The 14521-nt window shown below is 36.2% G+C and overlaps 1 protein-coding gene across 1 annotated transcript; it reads right to left on the reverse strand.

Annotated features, from left to right (window-relative positions):
* Positions 1-321: 321 nt before the first annotated feature.
* Positions 322-1254, reverse strand: LOC114041501 (olfactory receptor 5M3). The gene has a single exon (XM_027859961.1). It carries the CDS (start codon positions 1252-1254, stop codon positions 322-324), a length of 933 nt encoding a protein of 310 aa, XP_027715762.1.
* Between the last annotated feature and the right edge of the window lie 13267 nt (positions 1255-14521).

Here is a 14521-nt window from a genome sequence, read left to right on the forward strand (position 1 = left end):
ATACATAGTAGGTGCTTAATAAGTGTTTGGTGACTAGAGTTCAAGAGGTCAATGCCTTCACAAGTGATGCATCAGTATAGGATTTTTCACATTACAGCCTTATGACCTTCAATTGATATACTTGTGGATGGTACTATTGGTGGTTATTACAGATGCCTTCTCTGGAACTTAAATGGCTAAATTCTCCACTATGTCTTCCCCACCCCACCCAAAAAATGTTAGCACAAAAATCTAGTGAATCATGGTGACTCACTTCCACAAATACACACCACCACATCCAAGCTCAAATGTTCATAAAACCGAGGAAGACAGAGGCTATTTTTATTTGGCTAAACATGTTCTGCTTATCACTTTGGTCATGGCCTCTTTCACATCTTTGTTTCTCAGGCTGTAGATCATGGGATTCAGCATGGGGATCACTGTGGTATAAAATACAGCCACCATTTTCCCCTGTTCCACTGACTCCTCAGTGGGGCGCCTGAGATACATGAAGATGAGAGTCCCATAAAATATAACAACAGCAGTCAAGTGGGATCCGCAGGTGGAGAACGCTTTCCTCCTTCCTTCTGCAGAACGCATTCGGAGGATAGCAATGAGAATAAATAGATAAGAAATGATTATGACAGACAGGGAGTATGTGAAGTTAATACCAGCCAGTATGATCATTGTATACTCCTTTACATACGTGCCAGCACAGGCCATTTTGATAAGTGGAGGGTCTGCACAATAGAAGTGGTTTATTTCAATATTCCCACAGAAATACAACCCATAAGTCCACAATGTTGCTGCCAAACTAGTGAAGAAGCCATATATATACGGGAAAGAGATCAACCGGATACAGATATTTCTTGACATTTTGCTGCCATAGAGCAAAGGGTTACCAATGGCCATGTAACGATCAAAGGCCATCACAGCCAGGATAAAGATTTCTACATGGACAAGGGCAATGAAGAAAAAGCATTGAACTAAACAGCTGGCATAGGAAATAGTTTTAGTCTCTGATATCAAATTTTCCAGCATTTTGGGGGTAACGTTAGTAGAGAACCACACATCCACAAAAGACAGGTGGCTGAGGAAAAAGTACATGGGGCTGCTGAGCTGGGGACTGACCTTGATTAGTATAATCATGCCAAGATTTCCCACAATGGTGATGACATAAACTATTAGAAAGATGACAAAGAAGATAACTTGTAATTCCCGATGACTTGTCAGTCCAAGAAGAATGAATTCTGTCACATCGGTGAAATTGAGCATTTTCTCAAATCTGGCCTTGGTGTAGATCTAGTGATCTGTGTTGCCTAATGAGATAAAGATATGTGATAAAGCCATCAATAATTATTTCATTCTTCATTTACATTTTCCCTAAATATTGCCTCAGTTCCACTAGTTTGGGTCTTTTTGGGGTATTTTGATCCCTGTATTTTCAACAATATAATGAATCACAGTAACAGTGAGTGAAAAATGGGATTAACCTCATTCTTGAGAAAACATCAAAAACTATCACTGTATAAATACAAAAATATGTGAAAAATATATTATTTTAAAAGATATTTGTGAAAGGATAGTACATATCCTCTTTAGTAAACTCCCTCGATTTATAAAATCTTCTATTTTTTATATCTCATAAATTTGTTCCTCTTAAGTTTTCATATCTCTCATGTTTCACTGAAAAAAAAAATAAAATTTTTGACTTGTTCTTAGTGGTCACAGAGCTAGAAAATGTCTCATATAACCTTCATAGAAAAATCATTGCCATTTTTCCAAATCAAATTATTTTTTCTTGCCTGACTTTCTATATTTATTCAGACAAGTTAAGACAACCAAGCATTTATTAACTTCTTTTGTTCCTGGCACTGTGCTAAATACTAGGGATATAAAGAAGGGCAAAAAGACAGTCTCTGCCCTCAAAGAGCTTAAATTATCATGATGGGGAGACAATATATGAACAAAATATACAGAAAAAAGATGGAATGAATCCTGAAAGTGGAAAGCAATAGGAGCTGGAGGGAATAAAGAAAAATCCACCTCTGGGAGTAGGGAGATTTGAACTGAGCCCAAAATGTATGCATTTGTTTTCAAGAATATAGAGCAATAGTTAAGGTAGTCCATTCAAGCTTTTTGTTCTAGGACATGAACTTTTAGAAGACACATCCAATTCTTAGAATTCCAAGTCCAGTTAAAAAGTGCTGCTCCTTCTATTTGTACTGGGTCTCCCAAACAGAATTTTGAATGTCTTGAGTTAATGAAGTGTGTCTTCTACTCCCATTTTATCCTTAACATAGCACTAAGCTGAGTGATATAGATTAACAGAGCACAACTCAGGGCACAAAGTACAGACAAATTTACTGGCTTTCTGGTTTTGACAGGCCCCATGTTGCTGGAGGATGGCTCAGGGAGTCAATTAAAGGGAGAATGGATAGCCTCCTTAATTCGTATTTGGAAAAAGTGTTAGGCTCACGTACATGCAATTAGCCTATGATAGTCATACGTTGCCATGCACTACAGGCTGACTGTCCTTGTTTTACTAGTATCCTGTTTTCTTCTTTTTCTATACCAATTCATCCTTAAATGTTGAAGTTTCCTGTAACCCCACATCAGCCATGCCTATGGGAATGACAAGGATTTTATTATAGGTAGATTAATAAATGGATAGATATTTTAATGGAAATAGAGACAGAAAAGATAATACACTAGCTACAACTACTCAGAGAAAATGAAGTAAAAAGAGACAATTATCAGAAGAAATTTGATTGATGTGTTCAAAATGATGCATATATACATATGTGTGCATATACATATACACACATACATGTATGCATGCATATATTTGTATGTCTTATGAGAGCAAGGCTCTATTTTTTTCCTTTTCCACTCCAGAAATTAAGTGAGATAGTTGACTTTTGTACACCATATGATGAGATTATCTGTCTCTTCTTTTCTTGGATGCAGCCCACTTCGTGACTGACCATCTCTCTGTGTTTGTGTGGCTTCATGGACAAAGTTCGTGATTCAATTATTCTGTAAAATTGGAGTCAATTCTTGAGGATTCTATATGTGTAGCTTTTGCAAAAAAGTGAGTCCATGAAATAGTCCTTAGGCTCACAGTGGGCAAATGTTTCAATTCATCATGCAATCTTAGAAAAGAAGAAATTCTGGGAATCTTAGATATCACCTTATGCATCACTTTGGTTTAACAAAAAAGGAAGCTGAAATCCAGAGAAGGTAAGTGATTTGCCCAAAGTCTGTTAAAATGTAGAACAGGAACTAAGAACCACATTTTATGAATCCAACCCATTATTTTTTTGACTGTGACATGCATATATGAAGGAGCTCCTTTTCAAAGCAAGTTGTTGTAAAAGTTCCTAAAATAAAAACTCTTTAACTGACTGCTTCTTGCCTTACTCTCATCATGTTACACATGGAATCAAGACCAAGAACAAGGCCAGAAGGGGCTACAGATGCCTCCCCTTCCTTCTATCTCCTTCAAATGTCTTTGAATGGGATATTTCCTGTGTATTGGATGATTATGCTTTATCTCTTTGTTCATGGGCTACTTACTTGTGGGAGAACAAAACCGAGCAGGGATCTGTTTGTCTCTCCTTCAAAGGAGATGACACAGCTTTCCAACTACAGGAGGTAATTTCCACCGAAGCAAAATGCATGCTTTTACATGGTTGGAAGTTGCAAGAGGTAGATCTAGGCTTATTGTAAGGAAAATAATTCTCATAATTGGACCAGGGATTCTTAACCTGGGTTTCTTGAACTCATTACAAACACACACACACACATACACACACACACACATATGCACACATGCATGTACTGCATTTTGAAATAATTGATTTCCTTTATAACCTTATGTTTTATTTTATTTGATATTTTGCCTTTAAAAATTATATTCTAAGAAGGGTTCACCAGACTGCTCAAGGAGTCTACTACACACAAAACAAAGGTGAAGAACCTTTTAAATAGAGCAACCTAAAAGAGGGCAGGGCAGCTAGGTGATGCAGTAGATAGAGTGCTGGGCCTGGAGTCAGAAAGACCTGAGTTCAAATCCGGCTTTAGACACTTATTAGTTATGTGACTGAACAACCTTAATCCTAAATCACTTAACTTCTGTTTGCCATAATTCACTGGAAAAGGAAATGGCAAACCACTCCAGTACCATTGCTAAGAAAACCCCAGATGGGATAACAAAGAGTTGGACACCACTGAAAAATGATTGAACAACAGCCAAAGGAGGGATGTTGCCATAAGAAGTAGTAGGTTCTATTTTTCAGGTTTTTTGTACGTCTTCCACTAGAGGGTAGAAAATAATTTGTTGTTTGTGGGGATTCCTCATATGTATGGGTTTGTCTGGATACATTCTAAGTATATACATATAAATAGATACATTTACATATACACACACACATATATACATAAACAGATGCTTTTATTGTTTCTAAGACCACAAAATTTATATACATGTATACTAATATGTCTGTATATATAATATATGTATATATGTATATGTGTGTGTATATGTGCAAATATATGTATACACTTCCATATAGCACTTTCTGCCCTATATACTGTGTCTCTGCCGTTCTCCTCTGTCTTTGACGCTGTTTCTCTCTTTTCTCCTCCACCATGACCTCCAGTTGGGGCAAGATCTCTATGTACATGTGTGTGTTTATATGTGTATTCTCTGTCTCTCTGTCTCTGTCTCTCTCTCTCTGTATCTCTCTGTCTCTCTCTCTCCTATGTAAAATTCAATGAGCAGATCTAGAATGAGTTATAAAGTTATTTATATATAGATATATAGACACACATGTAGCTCATTTTGCCTAACTCAGTTTCCCTATGTCTACCTGTCTCTGTCTCTGTATGCACAAACATGCAGAGATATACATATACATATAATACATAAATATATATTCATATACATATTTCAAATATTAAGGTCTGTAGATTCCCAAATGACTAAAGTTTTATTACTCCAGCTTTAACATACACACACACACACACACACACACTTGCAGAATGTTAGTATCTTAGAATTTGAGGGAACTTCACAGCCTATCTAGTCAAATTCATACCTACGAGAAATATCCAGTACAACATGCCCAACAAGTGACTTTTCTAGCTTCTGTTTCCATCCAGGGAAACTAAAGCCACTACCGTCAGCACCAGCCCATTCCCCTTTGGGAGTGGAGAAAATGTTAGCAAGATTTCCCTTAATAGACTAAATATGCCTCTTCAAACTCAACCTATATCCTCCTGTATTCTAAGAAAGAAATGTTTGCTGTCTTCAGAACCAAGGAACCAGGAGGATGTGGCTGTCATGGAAATCACTATGAGGACAGAATGTAGTATTAAGTGATCTCTAAGATCCCTTCCAGATAAAGCATCTTAAATCTACAGGGTGACAAAGCACTAAATAAATCATTTTTGAATGAATTAATTTCATTGTAGAGAATGAAAGGAAGAAAGTTAAGTCTGATACTGGATTTCTAAGCAAGAACTTTTAAACCTACCTGTGCGAGAAGAATGATATTTTCAATAACTTCACACAAGTAATGTATAAGTGATAAATAAGGGATTTGGAAGTATATATAAATGAGGAATGAGGAGGGGCCTGCTGAAGACTTCTCCCTGAAGCATTTCTCTAGGACATCTAGGAAATGCAATTAAGTTATCTCTTCTGGAGTCATCCTGGGGGATCCTTTGTTTTTTTTTTTTTAATGAGATATTTAAAGTATTTTAGGTCCTCCCCCCACCGTTCAAATAGTTATTAGTGTGTATGTGTGCTGGGAGTGTACATGGGGCTGGCATTATTTTATTTAAGGAAAATATGCTTTTGGTTTACCTTAGATAATTATAAAAGAGAGAATGTCAGAACTGGGTAGGCCCTTGGGACTGGATGGAACATTAAATCATAGAATGTAAGAGCTTAAAAGGACTTTTGAACTGAAAAAAAAATCAGAGATGAGAGGGACCCTAGGCAGTTGTGATTAGTGGGGAAAAAAACAAAAACTGACTAGAGCCAGCTAAAGTTAGTTTGAAGCTAGATTCTGCCTCTTACTGGTGTGTACCATTGTTCTGGTACTTCACTTCTCCACCCTCAATTTCCCCAATTGCAAAATGAGCAGATTTCTAAAGTGTATTCAAGCTCTGATTCCATGAGCTTATGAATATATAAAACATGTATTTTCACAAAATGAGATGTTTCTCAGTCCTTTTGACCTAGAGTCAATGTTCCTTACAATCCCATCTTCTGCTTTTAACAGTAAATGTCATTAATGAAATCCCTTCTCACTTCCATCCAGTAACTGAATAAGCCCATTTATCCATGTGACTGCCTCCCACAGGACCACAAAATTCCTACCTGTACCCCTCACTGACTGGCCAAAAACATGACTACCTTAGTTTAAGATCAAGAGTCATAGCCAAACTGCCACCTTCCTGGGTTCATGGAGGAAGGGGATTTGACAAAAGAGAAGAATTCACTGAAAATGATATCTCTCTGGTGACTCCAAAAAAAGAAATGGGGAGATGAAGGAAAGCTTACTTTAGATGAATTCTTATAACCTGCTACCTGAGTTATGGAAGGTAATAATTGGGAAGGGTGTGAGTGGGGAAATTTGAAATAATGCTATCATGCCCATAGTTTAAAAAATCATTTTCAGGTCACAGTATGTGAGCCTTGAAGGAATACAATAAAGATAATAAGCCACAGAGATGAGTAGAGAATGCATGTCAAGGATAGTAGAAAGCTTGGCCTCAGTTTCCTCATCTGCACAGGGATGGTTCAATTTTGTAGCCTCTAAAGAGCTTTGCAACTTCAAATCCAGGATCTTTGAAGATGACAGGTTGAGTGAGATGGGGTAGAGACTTGTTATGTTTATGGAACAAGTGAGAGTCTTGTTTGACTGAAGATAAGTGCACTAAATTACCCTTTGAAAAACCAGTGAGGGCCTGTACTCTCCTTTTGGAACTTCCTTCAGGCTACCTTCCACGACCTTTGTTCCAAGTCAGTGCTGCCTTGGATGTCGATTGTATGCTAAAATACCTTGGACATGAATCTTTGTGTTAGGGAAGGGAAGGAGCCCAGAGTTTGAGATAGTTGTAATGAGTTACAGAGTAGGAATTCAGCTTTCCTATGGGACATCTAACTTAGGAAAGAGCCCTGAAGTGTATATACAGCATTTTCAGAGGAGACCCATAAGATAGGAGTTAACTATTCTGCACAAATTCATGGATGGCCAGCACTTCACTACCGGAGGGCTTCACTGTTCATAGTGTGTACTGAGCTCTCAAGGGGTTTATGTCTCAGGGGCTTTCCATAGCAGACAAGTCCTCTCACCTCCTTTAACCATGATAAACTGATTCAATTTTCTTTCTCCTATGTTCCTATAAAGGGAAGATTAATGGAAGAAACGAATGTCAAGCCATCTGGTTTTTGATTTTTTTTTAATAATTTCAACTGCAATAACAGTAAATATATCTGTGGTGTGATGACTATGATACATTATTCCCTAGAAGTGATATGTTCTAGAATTGAAACTCTCTCATTAGTTATTTATTTATTTTTTCCCAAATGGATCTATAAATGTGCTTTATATTGCAAACTAGGTTGGGTTAGGGGGCCTCTTAAGTTGCTTCCAGTTATAGGAAAATATGAAATTCTTTTCATTTAAAAATTCAGGGACTCTCCTCTTGCTAAATGCACCCTGATAGTTTTCTTTAAAAATCTCTTCATGAAAATGAAAATACATCCTTGAGTCTATTGCTGTATATATACATATATATATATATATATACACACACACACACACACACACACATATAATATACATATACACACGTATATATGTATATACATGTATGTATGCATACATGTATATATGTATGTGTATATGTATATATGCATGTATATATGCACATATGTATATGTGCATATATGTGTGCATGCACACACATGTATATGTGTATATATGTGTGTTTGTGCACATCTATGTGAGTATATACACATATATAGCTGCAATATATACATGCATGCACACATGCCTATGTATACATATATAGTCTCCCTTTTCTTGATTTTGAAGACATATCACCATGGGATGTTTGATTCCTGGTAATTGTCTTCTTGTAGAATCACAGAACACAAAATGTTCAAACTGGAGAAGACCAGAAAAATCACAGAATCCAATTGAAGTCTGGAATCAATAAGTGGCCATTATTTTCTTAACACCTTTGATGCTTTCCAATCTGGCTAGCTCCTACCAGGAATTACCATCCCACTGTTAAAAACTAATTATAGAATAAGTCAATGACAGTAGATAGCAAATGGACACACAGACACAAAAAACAAAACAAAACAAAAAGAGTGTGTGTGTGTATCTTTACATTTATATCTGAAAAATTTTATTTCCAATAGATTTACAAACACAAAGGATATCAGTGATTCAGTTAGTTCCCTATTCAATTCAAATCAATTCAATGAGTATTAAGTCCCTATTATAATTTGAAATATTACAGAGTTACCTGGAGCATTGAGAGACTAACTACCATTCTTAGAGTTGCAGAGACAGCAGGTAACAAAGGCAAGACGTGAAGCCAGCGCTTTCTGACTCCAAGGCTCGCTTGCTATCTGCTATGCTACATTGCCTCTTAGAAAAAATACAGTTACGGGGTTGGGAATCACCACTGGGAAAATCAAGAAAGGCCTTCGGAAGGATACTGTTAGGTGGAATGATGAAAAGAAAATAATTTAAAATTTCAGAATATCATTGGGAGTCACAGATTGCCTACTAAAAGGGAATATCAGTAGAGTCAATTGCACAGTACCCATTGAGATCACCAGGGCTAAGGCATTGACTATAGAAAGGCTATATATGCATTGGTGATAAAAAGAGGAGGCACATCATTATCATTCCACGACACACCCACACAAAGCCCTAGAGAATTCTCTTTATATTTGCTTTCAACCAAATGTCTTTGCCCCCTTTTCTATTTTCTCCCTGATACTATATGGGATTGCTGAGAGGTTAGAAGTAAAATGGTATTTTGTAGATGCCAAAATATTTTCCATAGATCAGGATCAATTAATTAATTAATCAAATAGTTTATAAGTCTTGATTATGTGCTAGTGAGAATGAATGAAATAATCTCTGTTTGCGAGGAGGTCGTGTTTTAGTGTATATATATATACATATACATATATATACACACATACACACACACACACATACATATAAATACACATATATACATATATACACATATATACTCTATATACACATACACAAATATGTACACATACACATATACATTGTACATGTGTACAAACATGTATACACATGTGTACATACGCACAAAAATATACAGAATCACAACAGATCTTTAGATCTAGAAGAGGCCTTACTCATTATTTTGTACAACTTCCTCATTCCACAGATGACAAAATTGAGGCTCCCCCAGAGAAAGTTGCTTGACTCGGGTCACAGAAGTGTCAGGATTAGACTTCTAAGCTTGGTCCATAAATGCACTGATATTTTCATTCTACCACACTATTACCGTCTTATATTATATCAGAATAATTTGTTGCTCTGGTGGCATTGTTCCATAATTTAAATATCTATGAGTAAGGTCACATTGAAATTTTTGCATACATTAACATTTCATATCTTAAGTCTCTGCTGGATGTGAAATCATACAGTTCAAGATGAAAAAAAGATGCCTTGTAGATGGCAATGTCCTGTATATACTACACTTCATAGATAACATGGTACTGATCATATCAATGCCCCAAAGATGTCAAGACCTCAATTACTTTAAAGAGTTTGACTTTGAGTGTATGTGTGGATGTGTGTGTGTGTGTGTGTGTGTGTGTTATAATATACACAGGCATACCTTGGAGATATTATAGGTTCAGTTCCAGACCATAACAACAAATATTACAATAAATCAAGTTGCACAACTTTTTTGGTTTTCCAATGCACATAAAATCATGCTTATACTTCTGTACTCTGTTAAGTGTGTAACAGTATTATGTCTACAAATGTACATACCTTAATTTAAAATAATTTATTGCTAAAAATGCTAAACATCATCTGAGCCTTCAGCAAATAGTAATCTTTTTGATGATGAAGAGTCTTGCTTCAATGATGCTGGCTACTGACTGAGCAGTATAGTGGTTACTGAAGGCTGAGATGGCTGTGTCAATTTCCTAAAATAAGACAACAATGAAATTTGTCTCATTGGTCGACTCTTCCTTTCATGAAAGATTTTTCTGTAGCATGCAGTAATGTTTGATAGCATTTTACACACAATAGAACTTCTTTCAAAATGGGAGTCAAGCCCCTTAAACCCTGCTGGTGCTTTATCAACTAAGTTTATGTAATATTCTTCAATATTGTTGTGTCTCAGGGAATATGGAGGCCAGAAGAGAAGGAGAAAGATGGGGGAACAGTCAGTTGGTGGAGCAGTCAGAACACAAACAACATTTACCCATTAAGTTTGCTATCTTATATGGCAGTGGTTTGTGGTGCCCCAACCAATTACAATATAACAGTGACATGGCTGCTGCAGTGGTGAGCATGAGACCAGTTCAATACTCTTACCCCGGAGGCGCATTGAGGAGGTGGGAGACAGCAAGATGGCAGAAGCTCTGTTTATTAAGTGCTAGTAGCTTTCTTTTATATCCCTAGCAACACCTGATCAAAGCATGATCTCCACGTGATAGCCAATCACCAAGTCTGCTGAACACCTGCAGCCCTCGTATCAGGGGTATGAGTAGGACTTTTCTCCCAATGAGAGGAGAGCCGAGCCAACCATGGGAGCTGCGTGTCAGCAAAGGAGAGGTCTTGTGAGACTTCCTTGTTTTTGCCACACAACAGGTTGTGACCCTCAGCTTCTGCTGAGAGAAGCTAGAACTCCCATGAGAAAATTACCCTAACGTAACAGCAAGGATCACTGATGACAGACCACCATAACAGATAAAATAACAATGAAAAATATTGAAATATTGCTAGAATTTCCAAAATGTGACATACAGACAAGATATGAGCAAATGCTAAGGGAAAATGATGAGGATAGACTTATTTGACATAGTGTTGACATAAATCTTCAGTTTGTAAACAAATAAAAACACAATATATGCAAAGCACAATAAAGCAAAGCACAATAAAATGAGATATGTCTATATCCATATTTATATGTATGTGTATATATACAATATTATTCATAGTGAATATATTATGTATAAAATTATATAGTGTACAATATATCATATATACTATATATTATATATACATTATATTGTACTTGTTATATACATATACACTTACATTATAGTGTGTGTACATATAGTGTGTGTAGACACACAATTATACATATATGTCTGTGTCTGTATGTGTGTATATTTACACATCATACATTTTATGTACATATTCATACACACACATTCTAAATGCCAAAAAGATTGTTTGTATACACACATAGAAAAACACATATATGCACATATATTATATACACACATGTATATGTGTATATGTGTGTAAGCTCATGAAAAGGAGGTTTTGTGCACGCTCAAATCTGCTAAGATGCAGGCACACAGATGAGGGATGCCAGGCCTTCTGTATCTTGGTCCTAGGAGACAGGAGTCCTGTACTCTTCTATGTCAGTGCCTCACTTCCATCGTAAGGCAGCTGGACATGGGCCAAACCTGTGCTACTTTGGAAAACATTATAAACAAGGAAACGCCTTGGGATTATAGCATAAAAGGATATTATCAAAGACATGTTTTTTACTGAAAAAGAAAAAGAGTGGCTTACCTGGCAGGAAAGAAACATAATTCATGAGGAGCCTATATCCTTCACTGGTATTCTTGAGCTATTAAGAGAAACTAAGGAATGCTTCCCCTCCTTCAGCCCCTGTATGTTGAATGCACCCACTGAGAGAAATGTATACAAAGATGTGGATAAGCATTGAACAGGACTGGAAAATGCATGGGTAGCAATGTGCATTACCTGAGAGAATAACAAATCAATGGTAGCAGATCCTTTGGAGAACAGGAGAATATTTTGTATTATTTACATAATACTAATGTATTGAGATTATTGATGTCATCAATTTATAGTAAACTTATAGGTTAAGTATTCATGAATCAGTTTATCTTACAACAAAACTGGTTTAGTAAAATGTTTTCTCCTCCCCGGACTATTTTCTTTTTTTTTTATTTTTATTTTTTTATTAATTTATTTTGATTTGTCAATAATCACTTCCATATGCTTTTGAGTTTAAAATTTTTCTCCCCTTTCCTCCCCACCACCCTGCCCAAAATGGCGCACAATCTGATATAGGCTATACATTTACAAACATATTAAACATATTTTCACATTAGTGATGTTGTAAGTAAAAATTAAAATCAATAGGAGGAACCATCAGAAAGGGGAAACAAAACCCAACAGAAGAGGAAAAGAATAGCAATGCAAATTCCATGGTTCTTTCTTTGGATGTGGATAGCATTTTCCATCACAAAGCCTCTGGATATGTCTTAGATCCTTGTATTGCCAGAAAAGGTTAAGTTTATCAATATTAGTCATCACACAATGTGGCTGTTATTGTGTACAATGTTCTCTTGGTCCTGCTCACTTCACTCAGCATCAGATCATCCAAGTCTTTCCAGGTTTTTCTGAAGTCAGCCTGTTCATCATTTCTTATAGCACAGTATTCCATTACATTCATATACAACAACTTGCTGAGCCACTGCCCAGTTGATGGGCATCATCTCAATTTCCAATTCTTTGCCATCACAAAGAGAGCTGCTATGAATATTTTTGTACATGTAGGTCCTTTTCCCATTTGTGTGATCTCTTTGGATAGCCCTATGTTGCCCAATGAAATGTAAAGCGGGGGAAACACAGGGATTCACACATTTTCATAATGGGGTTTCATAAGTACAGTTGGAATGGAACAAGTTAGAAAACAGAAGTCTTCCTTCCCACAACATTTGGTTATTTTGCAGTAGAATTCATTTAAATAGCCCTAGAAGTGCTATTGCTAGCTATACCCTTTGATATGCCCATTTTTATAGACCTTTGGGCATAGTTCCAAATTGCTCTCCAAAATGGATGGATCATTTCACAACTCCACCAACAATGCATTCATGTTCCAATTTTCCCACATCTTCTCCAAGATTTATCATTTTCTTGTTTTGTCATGTTGGCCATTCTGATAGGTGTGATGTGGTACCTCAGAGTTGTTTTGATTTGCATTTCTCTAATCAATAGTGATTTAGAGCATTTTTTTCATATGTCTATAGATGGCTTTAATTTCTTCATCTAAGAACTGTCTGTTCATATCCTTTGACCATTTATCAATTGGGCCTGGACTATTTTCTAAAAAGCTTAGATCCCAGGTAGAACACAATATATTTTTTAAAGAATAGAAAATGTGGTTTTTAAATGCTGTTTCTTTCCTGACACTTATTTATGAAGAAGTTATGGATTACGGCTCTGTCTCATCACTCATCTTGGCTCTCTGATGCCATCCAATTAGAAATTAAATGTGCTTTAGAATCCAAGTATGAGGAGGATTTCAGAGCTGTTATCTTCTGATCTGCTGCAATAGAAAAGCAGGAAGATGTAGTAAAGAGCAGAGTGAGAATTGTCTGGGGGTCAAATATCTTTGCCTCAGTGTCAGTTCAGTCACTTCTTAGCTGCATGACCATGGGCAGTTGTCCTTGCCAATCTCAGCTTTCTGTTCCACACCTATAAAATGAGGCAATGATATTTACTTTACCCACCTCAGGGGCTTCTGGTGAGGAAAGTACCATATAAGCTTTAAAGAGCTAGGTAAATTTAAGTGACTGCAGTAAAAATAGGGTAAGAATTATGATGGCAATAACAATGATAGAAATTATAACATATTTATGTAAAATGTTATCTATATAGTTAATTATTAGGTATAACAATTTTACATATATATATCTTAGAAAACCTTTTACTATATAGTATGTGTTATTCAGATCATATTAAATAACATATTAAATATCGCATGGATGTCTAAACATGGTCAAGAATCTGACCCTTTGTATAACATTGTTCTTTGTGCAGGAAAATAAAATTTGAATGACCTCGTTTTGACTTATTGTGTCAATTCTGAAAGTAGAATCCAGGTTTACTGCAGATACTGCCTATTGAATTCTATAATAAGTCCTAATGGAGAAGTTGCCCAATGAAATGTAAAGCAGGGGAAACACAGGGATTCACACATTTTCATAATGGGGTTTCATAAGAACAGTTGGAATGGAACAAGTTAGAAAACAGAAGTCTTCCTTCCCACAGCATTTGGTTATTTTGCAGTAGAAATCATTTAAAAGTATTTGTTCAGTGATTTTCTTTTTAGCCCAGGTTGTAGTGCGAACTTTTACATTGTCAAAATGTCTATGAAGACTCAATACAACATAATAGCGTTGATTTTTCCTGAATGTTAATGGCTTGTAAAAGTTGTGGAATGACAGGTTTTTCTC

This window comes from Vombatus ursinus, unplaced genomic scaffold, assembly GCF_900497805.2.
Source record: "Vombatus ursinus unplaced genomic scaffold, bare-nosed wombat genome assembly UNPS02014174.1, whole genome shotgun sequence".
In the NCBI taxonomy this organism is placed as follows: domain Eukaryota; kingdom Metazoa; phylum Chordata; class Mammalia; order Diprotodontia; family Vombatidae; genus Vombatus; species Vombatus ursinus.

Excerpts from the sequence above, each read along its gene's own strand:
- LOC114041501 (XM_027859961.1), bottom strand. The coding sequence starts at position 1,254 with ATGCTCAATTTCACCGATGTGACAGAATTCATTCTTCTTGGACTGACA.